At 48.3% G+C, this 16,198-nt stretch overlaps 2 protein-coding genes across 6 annotated transcripts in view; both read right to left on the bottom strand.

The window, feature by feature from the left end:
* NCAPG2 (non-SMC condensin II complex subunit G2) overlaps positions 1-3,737 on the bottom strand; it is a 61,758-nt gene extending 58,021 nt beyond the window's left edge. The window contains exons 1-2 of one of the 3 annotated variants that reach the window (XM_089917103.1): positions 3,549-3,737; positions 1,122-1,241 (exon numbers count right to left, since the gene is read on the bottom strand). In XM_089917103.1, the coding sequence (XP_089773229.1) occupies positions 1,122-1,199 (78 nt within the window). In that variant the 5' untranslated portion in view covers positions 1,200-1,241; positions 3,549-3,737. The remainder of the gene's footprint in view (positions 1-1,121; positions 1,242-3,548) is intronic. The other 2 variants (XM_089917102.1, XM_022576307.3) reach the window with 2 other exon arrangements.
* Positions 3,738-13,019: 9,282 nt separating this feature from the next.
* Positions 13,020-16,198, bottom strand: part of ESYT2 (extended synaptotagmin 2) — a 77,228-nt gene continuing 74,049 nt past the window's right edge. For all 3 annotated transcript variants that reach the window (XM_089917105.1, XM_022576288.3, XM_022576293.3), the window contains one exon: positions 13,020-16,158. In XM_089917105.1, coding sequence (XP_089773231.1) covers positions 16,113-16,158 — 46 coding nt within the window. In that variant the 3' untranslated portion in view covers positions 13,020-16,112. The remainder of the gene's footprint in view (positions 16,159-16,198) is intronic.

Below are 16,198 nucleotides of genomic sequence, written 5' to 3'. Positions count from 1 at the left end.
TAATAGCAATGAATAAATACAGAAGCAATATGAGATTGGGAAATCACAATTTTGTAGCTATCATAGTAATAATCGATTCAGGCAAGAATCGTCAACTACTTCTACCCAGTGAGGAGGTCGTAACACCACTCATGTACGCAGTTCCTCCAAAACGCATAAACAAACTTAACCACATCAGCAAACAAGGGTAAAGGAAGGACAGACCACAGAACTGCTGCCTGCACTTTTCAAGACCCTCAGTCATGAAAAGGGATGCTGTGAAACTCTCTGGATTAAAGAGACCAGCAAGTCAGACAGTGGAGCACAGAGCGTGATACGGGACTGGGCAAAAAGACCCGCAAACACCCTGCAGGTGACCGTCCAGCTCCCTCTTTGAAGGTTTTACTGTGACTCTATGGGAGAGTGTCTATGTTCTAGGAAAACCCAGGGAAATACTGAGGGATAATGAGACATGGCCTGCAACTGACTCTCCAATGATGCAAAAAGAATACGGGAAGACTAAGAACGCTGGAGAGGAGGGGCAGGTGGAACTGGCAGGGCTCCTCACTAGGCAAGGGGCGGGGCAGCCCCCCAGGGCCCTCCAAGGCCACTTCTCCATCCTAATCCTACCAGCCTCCTCTGCTCACCCGAGCTGCTCAAGGGTCTCTGTCTTTCCCTTTTGTCCAGAATTCTCTCCCCAAGTCTCCACGCAGCCCATTCGGATCCCTGATAAAACTACCCTGACCCTCCCCATCCTTGTCCCAGCTTAGCCCTTACCCTGCTCTAGTTTCACGCCTGAATCCACCACAACCCGGGAGATAACCAAGGACAAAAAGGATGTCTTCCTCACTGTGCCACGCACGTAGCAAGAGGTCAGTAAAGACTTAAGTAATTAGAAGCACACTGCACTACACCACTTAGCATCCTTACAGCAACCCTCTTAAAAGAAAGGAGGGAATACCATTTGGGAGTAGTTGCCCATCAGCAGGTCTATTTGAGTATAGTTTTGTGTTACTTTTTTAAATAAACCTTAGACCCTACGGATTCACTGAGATGACTATATTTCATTTGTGGATATAATGATTTTAGGAAAATGTCTTACATTAAGTCACAAACACAATAAAGCTAAACATAAAACTTACATCAAGTTGAATGAATTGCAAAAATTCTCCAATCAGCTCCTTAGACACTGCTTGTACAAATGTCTCACGTTTTTCCATGGCAGATCAAACTGTTTTTCATGTGGCATTTATTCTGTAACCCTAGTAAAAAACACAATCATATTGAAACTCGCATTTGCAAATATACCTTTTCCTACAAGATGTAATTTGGTACATTAGTTAGTATCCAAAACTGCAAGAAAATGCCTGTACCACCTATGATAGACAGCTTCTAACAATATTCTGACATAAACAAGTTATAATATCTAAAAAATAACTTCCCTACCAAGGGAGAAAGGGGAGGGAGGGATAAACTGGGAGACTGGGATTGATAATATACACACTACTATGTATAAAACAGATAACTAACAAGGACCTGCTGTAGAGCACAGGGAACTCTACTCAGTGCTCTGTAATGACCTACATGGGAAAAAAACCTAAAAAAGAGTGGACATATATACATGTATAACTGGTTCACTTTGCTGTACAGCAGAAACTAACACAACATGGTAAATCAACTCTACTCCAATAAAAATTAATTTAAAATAAAAATAACTTCCATGTTTTCTTTACTGAGAATAGTATCAACATAACATCATGTTTCCTTCGAATGTTAACGAAGTTCTCAACCAAGGAAAGAGAAACCCGACAGCTCTAGGAGGCTCACCTCCTCCCCCTTTTCAGCACCTTCGCAACATGCTCCTTCAGGTCTGAGTCAGCTCAGAACAGACCAAGGCCAGCTGCTAAATCCTGAAGACCCTCCTTCCTAAAGCACCATTCCTCCATCAAGAAAATCCCTGTCACAGTCACACTGTTACGCAGAGTGCGGCCCTGGGCTCACCTGGGAGCTTGTTAGGGTGTGTGCACCAGGTGCTCCCAACGACAGCACCCTCCTCCCCACCCCTGCGGGACGAGAGCTCAGGGACTGTGTGCAACCTCCCTCCCTGCCCGTGTTTCCTCTAACAAATCCTATTTTCCATTTACACCACCTAGTGCTAGCAGTGCCCGGTTTGAAAGACATCAGCCCAATGAAGTAATAGCAAAATGATGGAACATACATGTAACAGGACGCTCACTTTAAAAATAAGTGAAAACCTCCTGCAGTCATAAGGAGAGCAATATGGAAAATTACTGGTACCAACGGCAATAATTATGGGGATAGAGTCATCTTAAATACAGAACCCCAAGATCTTAGCATTTAAATTAAACCAACAAGGATAGAAAATAGCTTCTCCACATAAGTACCACTGAAGTGTGGCAACCTCACCCCTCAACTCAGATGCCTGAGCTATGAGCATAACTTGCGACTGGCTAAGCGGGCAGGAGGGCCACCAGCAACAAGCCTGATCAGTGATAATGGCCAGTGCCAATTCAAGAGTTTAAATAAACGATATTCCAAAAAGGTGCGATCAACTGCATGGAATCATATACCTTAAACTGGGGACCCTGCTTGATTTTTTGTGATTCTGCTAACTTTTCTGGTTTGCTCTACTTCCAAGTGTAATTCTTCGCATGTTGGTCTTAACCACAGTAATCCACTGCCACTAGACTACCGGACTTATTGTCACACTCCCCACCGTCTCTCTGACTGTAGTTCTTCAAGGGTTACTAATTTCTTAACTTACGCGCAGTCTCTCTCTCTCAAAGTGACGCGCTACTATGTGCACAAGACCTCACCCTTCCAGCCAGAGCTTCCTTCTAGGTGAGAGATCACCCCAGCACGCAGCTGCCGTCCCCATGGCACTGTGCTCTTCGCACAGGAGGTCTGGCACTGAATTAAGATGAGCATTAAAAAGAGATCCCTGTCACACTGTCACCATGGAAAACCCTCGTCACCTGGAGCAAACCATTCATCTCAGACGTAGGAGAGATACTTGAGGACGGGTCTCCCAGAGCACGGAGGCTCAGGGAACTGAGGTCAGTCCCAGGTCCAGGCTGGGGGTCCTGTCTGGGGTCAGTCGCGGGTCCAGGACTGGGGGTCCTGTCCGGTGTCAGCCCTCGGTTCAGGGCTCAGGGGGTCCTGTGTGGGGTCAGTCGCGGGTCCAGGACTGGGGGTCCTGTCCGGTGTCAGCCCTTGGTCCAGGGCTCGGGGAGGTCAGTCCCAGGTCCAGGACTCAGGGGGTCCCATACGGGGTCAGTTCCCAGCCCAGGCTGGGGGTCCTGTCCAGTGTCAGTCCCGGGTCCAGGCTGGATATCCTCTAAATTCAGTCCTGGAGGGAAGGCGCGGAGTGTGGCGCGCTCCCGGTCCCGGTGCCCACCTCCTCGGCCACCTCAGAGCCGCCAGCCGGGCCGCGGGCTCAGATCACGGCCCATGCGGAGGCTGTGGTGCTAGGGGCCCGACCTGCCCGACCCCGCTGTTTCCCGGGCCCCTGCCCCCAGCCCTTCGCGGGCCGGCACCGCGGCGCTCACCTCGTCCCCGGGACCCGCAGTTTCCCGCGCTCGGACCAGATTCAAACCCGCGCGCCGGCGCCCTCGACGCGCTCCGCCAGCCCGCGCGTCATCACGCGCCGCTCTCGCGAGAACTGGAAGCGTCTGGGCGGGGCCTCCGGAGGGCGTGCGCCCCCGCTTCCCAGTGCGCGCCCGAGCCCCACCCCGCCCGCAGCCCCTCCCCCAAGGCCCACCACTCCCGGGCCCGTGCCCGGGCCCCGCCTGTTCCACGCGAGCTCGGATCCTGACATTTTTTAGCCTGACATCAAAATTTGTCTTGCCTTAAATGACTGAAATGGATGCAATCTCTGACATAAAGATTGACTCAAAATAAAACTGTGACATCATCCTTTATATATATCAAGTGATGTCTGAATTCTCTAGCAACTGGACAACGAGTGTTCGTGAACGCATATGTCAATTCCACGTTTCCCACATAATTCTGTCCTAACGTAGCATCTACTTTTGCTACGCAGCTTCTATGGACCATGTCTCCAGCAAATATATATATATATATATATAAATACATATACGTATATACAGATACATATTTAATATCTCGCGACCAAAATGCTCTAGATTCGCACTTTTATTAATTAGGGATACAAATAGATCAAAGCCATATAAACTGATTATAAATTTGATATGTACTTATCAAATATAAAACTAAAATTTTGTTGAAACACACCTCTTAATGCTATGGTTAAGACTATTTTTTCAATCAATTTATGTTTCTAAGAATAACTATTCTATTCTGATTTTTTTTAATAGATGTAAATACTGAGAAAACTTGTTCACACCAAAAAAAGCAGACAGAAATGAAAAAAAAATTAATAGCAATGTACCTTATTCCTTGAATGTATTTTAATAAAATGCCAAAAATCACATACTGATCTATCATCAATTTCTTTGAATTTAACTTGTATCAGCTAATAACTTGACTGGGCTTTCCTTCAATTTTTGTTCAAAAACTTGGAAACCACCTGAATTTCAAAAAGAATTTTTATCCAGTCACTTAAAATCATTTCTCGGTTTCCAAAAAACCTTTAGCCAGATACATTGAATTACTATTAATTATATCAGTTACTCTTTTATTTCAAGGCACTTTTGCCAATACAATTTTTTTTTAAATAAAATCTTCTATTGCTTGCTTTATGTTTCTCCCACACCTTGAAGAGCTGCAGATTGCACTCACTCAGTTTATGGAAACAATCTGATCCATAAATCCAGGCCTCACCGTTAAGCCAATCAGCCAAATCAGAATGAACTGTGTTGGAAAAGCCTCGGGAACTGTTTATAAACTACTGAGGAATACAGAATGCATCTCTAAGATGGGGGCCATGGGCCCACACGGACACCAGGGTCAAGCAACAAAGGCCCCAGGCTCACCCCAGGCCTGTCCTCCACCTGGAGTCAGGGCCTGGAGGAAGACTGTCCCCAGGGGTCCAGCGTGAGCCCATCACCCCGCGTCCTGAGGCTTTGGGCTTTGCTGTGAGGGCCTGGCTGTGATGCAGGTGCCCTGGGCCCCTGCCCTGTTCAAGCCGGCCGCCACGCAAAGCTGCAGCCCACCTCCCAGCCCCGGTCCCCATGAGACCCCGTGCTAGCCCTTCTCCACCCACCCCAACGTCAGAAATCCTTCCGCTGTGCCCTGGAACCCCCAGGCCCTCGCCAGCAAAACCCTGTCCCCTCCTGCCCAGCCGCTCTCTGTGAGGATGCAGCCCTGCAGCTGCCTTCCCTCAGGCTGGAACCTTCCGGAGGGGATTCTGGACTAACTGGCGGTCTGGGGAGGGGGAGGGTGGTCACCGCCGGCCCGGTACAGTGCTGTCCAATGGCAAAATGACGGGAGCCACAGCTGCAGCTGTGACCCCAGGGACCTCACTAGCAAAAATGAAAACAAACAGGTGAAATGAACTTGACCACGTGCCTCATTAAACCCATGAGATCAAAAATACTGTCATTACAACAACATGAAAGCAGAGCCTTTAGGGGTGGTCCTGGTCTGTCAGGAAGCTTGCGGCAGTGAGGCCGGAGGGCCCCACCGGGCGCGTGGAGAGGCCGGCCGTGTCCCCGGGCGGTTAGCGCGCCCCTCCGCCTCCCCGCACCCCGCCGCCTTTCCTCGCAGCCCCGGCTCCCCGAATGCCACGCCCCAGCTCAGGCCCCCCTCTTCACTCTGGAGCCGGTCACCCCGTCCTAGGCGTCCACTCCCGCCTCGGAACCCACAGCTGCCTGCACGCGCGACGGGCTGCGGGCGCTCACGCCCTCCCGGGCGCCGAACCTGCTCCCTTTCCTCCCTTTTTCCATCCCCGTGTCCACTCTTCCGTGGTCCTGTCTCCTGGGTAGAAAGGGATAAAACAAGGCGGTTCTGAAGCCACAGCCCAAAGGGGGCGGGCTCAGGGCTAAAGAGGAGGCACGTGCAGAAATACGTCCTTCTTTCTGTGATTTTATACTGTACTGTCTCTGTCACTAAAAGTTTGAGGTTGGGAAACGTGGATGTATTTGAACAACAGTGAAAGAAAAAGCAGAAGCAACTGGAAGCCGGATGCCCACCCTTGCCCTACCCTGGGGACTGGGCCCCAGACTGAGAGACCCGAGTGAAACACCGGGGAGGGGGGGAAGGGTGAAGACGGCGCCCCTCTGTAGGCGCCATTTGCACGCCCACCTGCCGTGATGACCTTGGGAGGATGAGGGGAAAGGGGAGCTGTCCGCCTTCATCTTCCTCGCGGCTCTGGGCACGGGGCAGCTCTTCCCGGGGAGACCACCGCAGAGCTGGGTGGGGTCTCCTGCATGGGTAACTCAGAGGACAGCGAGATAGATGGCCCAAGCAAAGCATGCTCAGCCAAGCTGCAGTTTGGAATTTAGTGAGCTGCTTATGAGACCATGAACCTATACCTGTGCAGACCAATTAAGTCAGACGACTGGGGGACACAGCGAGCATTAGTGTTTTTAACTAGTATTAGGATCCCCAGGTGATCCTATGTGCAGGTTAGAAGTCGATCGCAGAAAAGATGGAGAGAGAGGAAACCTGAGTGGCACGAGCATAGAACCGATAGTGCTGAGCGCACAGTGAGCCGAGCATGCTCTGGGTGGGGGAAGGCACCCTGCCAGCACCCTTCCCAGCCAGATGTCCAACACAGGGCGTGATCACTGTGCCCTCAAAGTGCACCAGCACCGCCGAGACTGGACACAACCCAACGTCCACCAACAGACAAATGGGCAAACAAGACGGGTCCATCCAGACAGCAGAATATTCGTCAGCCTTAGAGAGAACGAAGTTCTGACACAGGCTACAACGTGGATGAGCTTGAAGACACGATGCCCAGTGAGAGAAGCAGACACAGAAGGCTACACAGAGTGACTGCATTCGTACAAAATGTCCGGAACAGGCAGATCCACAGACAGAAGGTAGGTTAGGGGTTGCCAGGGGCTGACAGATACGGGGGTGACTGCTAGTGGGTGCAGGGTTCCTTCTGGGTGATGAAAATGAACTGAGATCAGACAGTGGTAATGGTTGCACACAACCTCATGAACATACTAAAAACCAGTGAACTGTACACTTTAAAAGGGTAAATTTTATAGCATACGAATTGCATCTCAATAAAGCTGTTATAAACAAATTTCACCAGCGTGAGTACCAACACAGATATGCCAGGCTGGGGATTTGAATCCGAGTTAACTGGGGTGGGAAAGCAGGGCTGGTGTGGGAATATCTGCACAGCCCACATCCCTGGGCAGTGCTCACGGGCAGCAGGACGTTGAGGAAGCCTCCGGAAGGGAGCCGCACCCGGCAACAGTAGTTCTCACCCCTGAGTCACACCACAATCACCCTGGAGTCCTTGACACCCAGCCTGGGCCTCCCCAGACCAGCCCGCTCAGGCTCTCTGGAGGTGGGGACAGGTCCCGCGTGCACCCAGGGGACCAGGGGAGAGTGTTGAGAAGGCAGGAATACGAGCTGGCCCCAAGGCCACTGTGGATCTGCCTGTTCTGGACATTTCCTAGGAATCACATGCTATGTGGCATTTTGTGTCTGCTTCTCTCACTGCACAGCAGATGCACGGGGTGGCCAGTTCCCGGGAGGTGGGAAAGGGGCCCCTGAGCACTGCTGTTCCTGCGGGGGCTCCTCCATGTGTCACTCACGCTCAGCTAAATCTGCCAGCAATTTCTATGAAATACTTTACCCGGACCCCTTAGTCAGGAGCAGAGCCCTCTACATAGCATTTTGTCTGCATGAAAGTGAAGATTGCCTTTCACAGCCTTTTCCAGGAATACACATGTTAAGAGCACCTATAGTAAACGGCTCAGAGGTTAGTCTTGTCTTATCCAAATTAACATTAACTATCTATCTTGTTAAATCACTTTATACCTTATACTCTGTTTATCTTATTTCTATTGGATATTTTCCTACAAGTCCATTTGTGAAAGAGTAAAGAAACTGTAATTATTGGCTGCTACTGAAAAATTAAATTCAAGGGATGGTCTAAATATTTTTGTGATATTAAGATAGTTTAGTAAAATAATAACTGAAGTAATGGGCCATCAACCCATTTAATCTTATAAGAATAATTCTACTGCAAGTATTTTGTTGTGTTTTGATTTGGCTATACCTCTAGTTTAGAAGAAGCCTCCTTATTTGGCAAGTTTGTCATCCTGAGATGCCTTTAAAACACGCTGGTGGGGCTTACCTGGCTCTGGCAATTAGCTACGAGATCCTGGGCAAATCATTTTCCTTGAGAGCCTGGCTCCTCGCCTGGAAAATGGGAGGCAGAGCTGTAACAACTAGAAGCTCCTTCTGGCTCTAAAATACACGCAGAAATGAATGAAATGGCTCCTTACGGGAACCTTTAAAAGCCGCAAGGCATCACAGTGGTGGCAGCGCCACCTGGTGGGACCAAGGCTTCTGAGGGAGAGGAGGCGTCAGTCACCAGCCCGAGGCTGTCAGGTGACTCCTTTCTCGCAGGATGACACAGACATGAGTGCTGTGGGTTACGATGCGCAGTGAGTACATGCTTCTGCTCACTTCCCCTGCTCCTAGCAGCTATGGGAGATAGGATGCAAACAGACAAAACCGAAAATGCATCTCTGTGCCAGTGAAGCATAAATGGTTCGAACACGAATGCAGAACAAGGTCCTGAGGCCACAAGGGTGCAGGCCACGGACAGGCAGGTGCAGCGAGTGCGGTTCCTCGGGCAAGTGGGCTGGGCATGCCCCACGGAGGACCGAGACCAGGTCTGGGCTGTCTGCTTGCAGCCAAGGGCCAGGCAGACCCACCTGCCCAGGAAAAGCAGCAGAAAGGCTCAAAACCCAGTGCCTCTGGCACAGGAGCCACAAACCCAGACACAGCTCCCGACGAGCAGCCACGTCAAGTCCCTCTCTCATTTGGTCGCAGGAACTGCTATCTCAAAATCTCAACTCTCCCCATGGAGTGGGGTCTCAGAACATCCTTTAAGACTTGCTCTGGACCAGGGGCCAGGAGGGCAAAGACAGGGGCAAGGGGATGAGCTCAATCTCCCCGCAAAGAATCAATGTCGTGTAGACATCTTCTCTGACCTCAGTGCAATTAAATTCATAACCAACACCAAAAAGGGGGGGGTGGGGCATCATGCTTTGAAACTTATTCCTTGAGTTCTACGTAACTCAAGGAATAAAGAGTAAATCTCCATAGAAATTAGAACATGCCTAGATCTAGATGAAAGTGTGTACTTACCAAAACTTGGGAGGTGAGGCTGGAGCAGGATGTAGGGTAAAATTTCTAGCCTTAAATGAACGTAATTGTTTTAAAAGAAAGATGAAGGGCTTCCCAGGTGGCGCAGTGGTTGGGAGTCCGCCTGCCGATCCAGGGGACGCGGGTTCGTGCCCCGGTCCGGGAGGATCCCACGTGCCGCGGAGCGGCTGGGCCCGTGGGCCGTGGCCGCTGGGCCTTCGCATCCGGAGCCTGTGCTCCGCGGCGGGAGAGGCCATGGCAGTGAGAGGCCCGCGTACCGCAAAAAATAAATAAATAAAAATAAAAAATAAGAAAGATGGAAAATAAGTTTGATGTTCAACTCTGTAAACCAAAGAAGACAGAAAAGGAGGCAAGAGCAGAATTTAATACAAAAACAAAACAATTGATATAATAAAATAATAAGCAAGGTCTTTACAAAACTAGTAAGATAAGTGGATTTCTAGCAAGTCTAATCAAGAAAAAAGTAGAAGGTACACATAAACAATGTCAGGAAATTAAAAGGAGATGCAGCTACAAATATAATAAAGATATTGAATTCATAAGAAATAGTTTTCCAATAAATTGGAAAGCATGAGGTAGATAATCTTCAAAACTGATTTGATAAGGAATTGAAAATAAACTAATACAAAATGTTAAAATGAATGGGTAATCAAAATCTTCTTAAAAGACATCAGGCTCAGAAATTTTTATAGGTAAATTTCACCAAATTTTTAAGAAACAGATGATCACTGTCTTATGCAAACTGTTTCAGAGACTAGAACAAAAGGAAGAAGTCTCCCTCACAGGCCCACATTCCGAACAACCACATGCACCCAAGCCGCGCCTTAGGCTCTACTTTCAGGGGGATCCAGGCTGAGACCCTGGGCTTGAGAAGATGGTCTTGGAGGAGCTAAACATACACGTGCATACTCACACATACACATGCACACAAGCACATATTCACATGTGCATGCACACACAATACTAGGCACATGTATGCACACTCAACGTGCATATGCAACACACATATTCATGCCCACTCCTGCATGCATGTATGATGCACTTGCTCCAGGTCACGTGGGGCGGGGCGGGTTGAGCGTGGGAGCCTCCATGCTCCCAGCGTGACTGGGAGCCTCGCTCTTAGCCCCTGGGCCACTCCAGGTAGAAACAAGGGGACATCTAACGAGATGTATGGATGCAGAGACATCCGTCCCTTTAGTGGTTCTTACAGGGCAGGTGGGCCAGCAACAGTGAAAAAAGAGAACCTGGGGATACCCACACCCTCCTTCATTCTGAAGGACTCTTGTTGGAGGTGGGGCTCTTCCACCACATTGCATCGTCACACCCGTCCCGGCCTCTGTGGTTTCAGGTAAGCAGTCAGCAGTACCTCATCGAGGAATCCTTGTGGGAGATGGTCTAAGATTGACTTTCTACCCTTTGGCTGAAACGTGCCTGGCGTGGGCCTCTCTAAGTTTATCCCACCTGGAGTCCGTTGTTTCTTTAATGTGTAATGTTTTCCATCAAATCCGAGCATGCTTGCCCACCATCTCCTAAATGTAATTTCTGGCCCTGCTTCCCCCTCCCCTCTGGGACTTCACTGTGTGTAAGTTGGTGCCCTGTTCATTCTTCTTCATTCTGTTTTTTTTGTCCTCAGATGAGATCGTCTCAGTGACTCATCTTCAAGTTTGCTGATTCTTCTGTCTGCTCAAATCTACTGTTGAACTTTAGTGAAATGTACATTACACTTACTGTATTTTAAACTCCAGAATTTTTATTTCCTTTTGATAATTTGTCTTTATTGCCATTCTCTATTTTGCTGAGAATCATTCTCATACTTTCCGTGAATTCTTTGGACACAGTTTTCTTTGAACATACTTACATAATAGCTGATTTAAGGTCTCCGTCTACTTATATCTGGGCTTCCTGGGGGCACTTTCCATGACTGCTTTTTCCCCGTGTGTGGCCCATACTATCCTGTTTCTGTGAACGTCTCATGTTCTGTTGTTGTTGAAAACCGAACATTTAAAGTAATACCGTGGCAACACTGTAAGAGCCCTCCCCACAGCTTAGATATTTTTCGCTTAGTAACCTTCTTGGATGAGTCCCCTAAAAGCTATATCCTTTGCTCTGTGCTGCCTCTGAAGTCTCTGCTCAGTTAGCCGACCTGGTCAGCTAGTGACTGGGCAGAGTTCTCTCTAGTACTTTGGACTCATCTCCCAGCAGTATCTGCTGAGGGCTGGTGTGTGTGTGTGCGGGGAGGGGGGGGGGGGGGGAGTCTGTTTCACATCCCCTCAGGCGGTTGACACCTCTGCCGCAGCCTCCACCTCCTGCTTGCACGGTGCCTCAACACCAGCTGGAGGTGACAGGTCCGGGCTCACTCGCACGGGCCTTTCCTGGACACATGCACAGCCCTGCACTTGCACATCTTTCTAGAGCCCCAGGAATGCCAGTTTTCCCAAGCCCCTTTTGGACATCAATTTCCCACGTTTTCCTTTAAAATTTTTTGGTCAACTTGTATCGCCACCCCAGGGACCTGATGTGTTAAACAACTGCCACTGTTTGTTTTCCACGTGGTTTCCCCAGGAGCCAGCTGAGCCAAACAGTGGCAGTTCTCTGGGGACGGGGCTCTTGGGAAGCGATGAACCCACCCTGCCCGCTCCCAACAGCTGCAGGTTTTCACTGCTATTGTGGTTCCAGGGCTGCTGTACGCTTTTCTCCATTATATTTTCTAGTCGCTATCAATGTTAGTGTATAAACCACAGAAATTTGTATGTTTTTATAACTGTCCCTTTATTAAATACGTGTTCGATTCAAAAGTTTTCAGATGATTTTCTTAGGTTTTTCACACAGGCAATCTCATATTTGAAAATGACCTTCTTTCCCGATACAAAATTTATAATCTTTTTCTTTCCCTATCGTATTGCCCAGGATTTCCAGATTAACACTAAATACAGACAGACGTCCTGGCTCATTTCCCACTTTTCTGCCTCAATTGTTTCTCAATTATTTCTCAGACTATGGCCTTTGTCTCAATAGGGTGTACTCTTTACTATGTTCACCAGCACCTTTCTCTTTAGCCCGAACTAAGAACTATCAATAGGTGTCCACCTTTCCTTAAATGGAAACTTGTTAGGACAAATTAATGTTAATTAAGGTCTGCCAGGTTTACTCATCCTTTATTCAACTGATACTTATTCACCAACTGTGTGCTAGGAACAGTGATAAACAATTGGAAAAGATTTAAATAACACCCACATAACCTCTGCTTTGGACACTTACAGTCCAGGCGGGAAATGGTTTTAAATAAAGCTAAACTGGGATTATGCTACTGTGATGGTGCGGAGTGAGCTGATCAACAGGGAGGCTGACGCTAGACTCTTGAGACTCGCCTCAGTCACCCCGACCATCGGCAGGGGATGCCAACAGCAGTGGCACCTCTAGTGGTTCCCCTCCACTTGTTCAAACCAGACCCTCTTTCATTCCTTCTCAGTGCTCTGGTTTTCAAGACTGTTTTTTCTACTCATGATTATCTTTCAGAAGAGCTGTTTTCAAAACTCAGAGTCTGAGGTAGGCAGAGAATAGTCAAATTAAGATGGAAACAAAAGGAGTAATATCAGTGCCCTGAGGTAGTTCTTTTGAAAATGAAAGAATTAACAACTAGCAAATATAAATACTATACTGTAACCACTTTTCAAATTATCTGCTTCCACACTAAAAATTTTACTCCAAAAGACAAAGGAAGAACAAATCACAAGTGAGCTAACAGAAAAGTTTTATTGAATAAACACATGCACTGTCGTGTAAAATTAGCTGAGCGGAAAGGGCATTCTACAATAAACCCTCTGCTGTGTTCCATCCACAGCGGGCCATCCAGCTGGACTGGAGTTAAAGCAACAACCACAATATAAACACACACGCTGATTGCATCTGGCTTCAGTGCTTGACAAAGGAGGGCTGACCTCTGGATGAGGAAGAAACTGTGGTGAATTCAGCTGCAAGGCTCCTTCTGTTTTAACCTGAAGCAACTGCCTCACACTTCCTACTTTAAGGCACAGGATAAGCAACAAAGTAACAATTCAAATTAACCAATGCTAATTTCCCCTCCATTGGTTTGGCTCCAGGTAGAAAAGCTAAAGTTCCCTTTTCCCAGATGAATCAATTATTCAGAACCACCGGCCATGAAGGTTTTGAGAACGGAGTGTCCATCGCCAGGATCCTGGAGCCCGGCCGGAGGTCTGGCCTGATACTGATTCTCAGCTGCCCAACTGGACACAAGAGGTTCCCAAAACACCCATCGGCCATCAAGACAGAATCCTACCTGGGAGGTGTTTCAGTGACCTCAGAGTCATCCCTTTCCTTTCAAAGAGAATGGAGCTGTTTGCTGGGTCTGTGTCCAGCCCCACGATCCACACAGAGGGTGGGCATCATGCTGCTAATTGGCTTTGTTTGGGTTTTGTACCTTTCATGGCATTTATTTTGCCTAATTGCTTAACTGAAGTATTCCACCATGTAAAATACACATTGAACAGGTGAACCACGTGGCTACAAAACCCAAAAGCTGGGGATGTTGGTAGAAATCACTGGTATGCTACATTTCAGTGAGTGTTTCTCCTGTCTTAGAAATATGCCAGGAGCCAGGGGTCCCCAACCCCGGGAAGGAGGACCGGTTAGGAGCCTGGCCTCACAGCAGGAGGCGAGCGGCGGGCGAGCGAGCGAAGCTTCACCTGCCGCTCCCCGTCGCTCCCCATCGCTGGCGTTACCGCCTGAGCCATCTTCCCCCACCCCACCCCCAGTCCATGGAAAAACTGTCTTCCACGAAACCGGTCCCTGGTGCCGAAAAGGCTGGGGACCACTGCCAGAAGCCCTGCAACAAACTTTTTTTTTTTTTTTTGGCTGCACTGCGTGGTTTGTGGGATCTTAGTTCCCCAGCCAGGGATCGAACCCGGGCCCCTGGCAGTGAGAGCGTCGAGTCCTAACCGCTGGACCACCAGGGAATTCCCACAAGAAACCTAATTTTTAAAAAATCTCCAAAGATCTAATATCACGGGCAGGCAACTAGATTTAGGAATTACCTGTCTTTCTCACGCTGCTGCAGTACCAGAGTTAGGTGTTTCCCGAGCACACACCCCTGAGTGTCACCACGTTCGTAAGGCCCTCCCGTGCTGACAGAGGAGATGGTCTCTGCTGGGGCTTCGGAGAAGCTTCATGACCCAGGAAGCTGCGAGAGCACTGGGTCTGCACGACTGCGTGAGATGTACTGCAAGGCTACAGGCCCCATCACACGCACACCCAGGGTTCAAGGTGTGCGGTGGACACCACTGAAACCCGCCAGAGGGCAGGAGCAGCGGTGGCGTCCACACAGGCACTTGGGCAGGCCGGTCACGCCCAGGAGTCCATGGCGGGGGCCCTAGTGAGGTCTCTGACTGAATCTCACAGCTCTATTTTCCCCGGGATCACTACGTAGCTGTAGGGTGCCCTCTGGCTAAGGAAGTCATTTGCACCACACGTCTCAGAATTCTTAAAGCTCTTTCTGCACACGTGCACCCTGTGCTCGGGGCATGCACAGCTACCGCACGGCTATGGAGCCTCACCTCGTAAGAGGCTTGCGGCCTTTAAGTATCTAAAACATGCTTTTCATAATCTAAGAAGAAGAATATTCCCAAATAAAAGTTGTATAACAATATTCCAATACTGAGGTCAGTCATGGCGTAAAGTGAGGAAACCCAGTAAGGGGTTCCTTACAACCAGCAGCCGCTGTGCCGGAACCCCGGGGCTGCGGTGGTGGCTGGCGCCGGCTCGGGGGCTCTGTCCTCTGTGTGCGTCACGCTGACGATCACGGGCCGGCGTCAGCTCCCACCGCGACTTCCTAGCTACTCACCCCGACCTACCTCACAGCCTCTACGGGGACAACGTGAGTTTGTCTTTCTTTTCGGGCTGAAAAACACTGTAAATTTCACAACAGACTAACTGCTAACATTTAAAATCCGTCTGTATTACATTTCAGGAAGAGTATGATTATGTATCTGCACTGTTTCATGAATAAGTTACAACAAGCAACTAGAAATAAACTTAAGACATTCCATTTTATGTAAGAAATTTCAGATTAGTGCACTATGATTTATGAACCATGACAACTCTCTTAATATTTTATATAACTCAGTTATGTGACATTTTTCCTGATAAGCACTTCAACTGACTTCTCAATAATACATCTTTATATTTATGAAAGTGTAAATACTTTGAATACATTCTTTCATCATTCATAATGGGCACAAATATACTAATATTTACTAATCTTTCAGCTTTTCTTTTTAAAAAGAAACACCAAAAAATAGGTCACTGAGAGCTTTTTCCTGCAGAGACAAAAACGGTTATTTGTCATAAGAATTTAATAAGTTTTAGAAGAAAAAAATATATATATTTCCTTGATCCATTTTCTTCTGAATTCAAACCAGCATGTAGAGATTATAAAAAATAGTCTATTTACACAGCATAGTGCACCTCAGTGATATACAAAACAAAGCAATAAAAAAGCACAACCATATATCGGCTTCCTAGGAGAGACAACTGACATACAGCTTTATGCACACAACGGTTGGCCACTATCCTGTGCACGCCGAAAACGCTGGTCAAATACTAGAGGAAATGAAACATACAAAGCTTAATGCTAATAATGGCCAAATACGCCTAAAACGTCAATGTTTTATAAAACCACTAAGGGACAAGTAACCACTAAGGGACAAGTAACCAAGTACATGAAATTATAAAAAGAGCATGGGTGCGTCTGTGTAGGCTGCATGTTGGCACGGGGCTGGCGGATACAGCGGGGGCTCCTCGGCCAGCGCAGCCTACGTCACCACGTGGGGCCTCGTCCCATCCTCCGTGAGGTCGTACCTGAGACACAGGAAGACACACGGTCACAGGGGAAGCGCTC

Source organism: Delphinapterus leucas, chromosome 9, assembly GCF_059928025.1.
Source record: "Delphinapterus leucas isolate spDelLeu-1000000601 "Yukka" chromosome 9, BTC_Dleu_Yukka2, whole genome shotgun sequence".
Classification (NCBI taxonomy): domain Eukaryota; kingdom Metazoa; phylum Chordata; class Mammalia; order Artiodactyla; family Monodontidae; genus Delphinapterus; species Delphinapterus leucas.
This window is presented reverse-complemented; position numbering and strand designations above follow the sequence as displayed.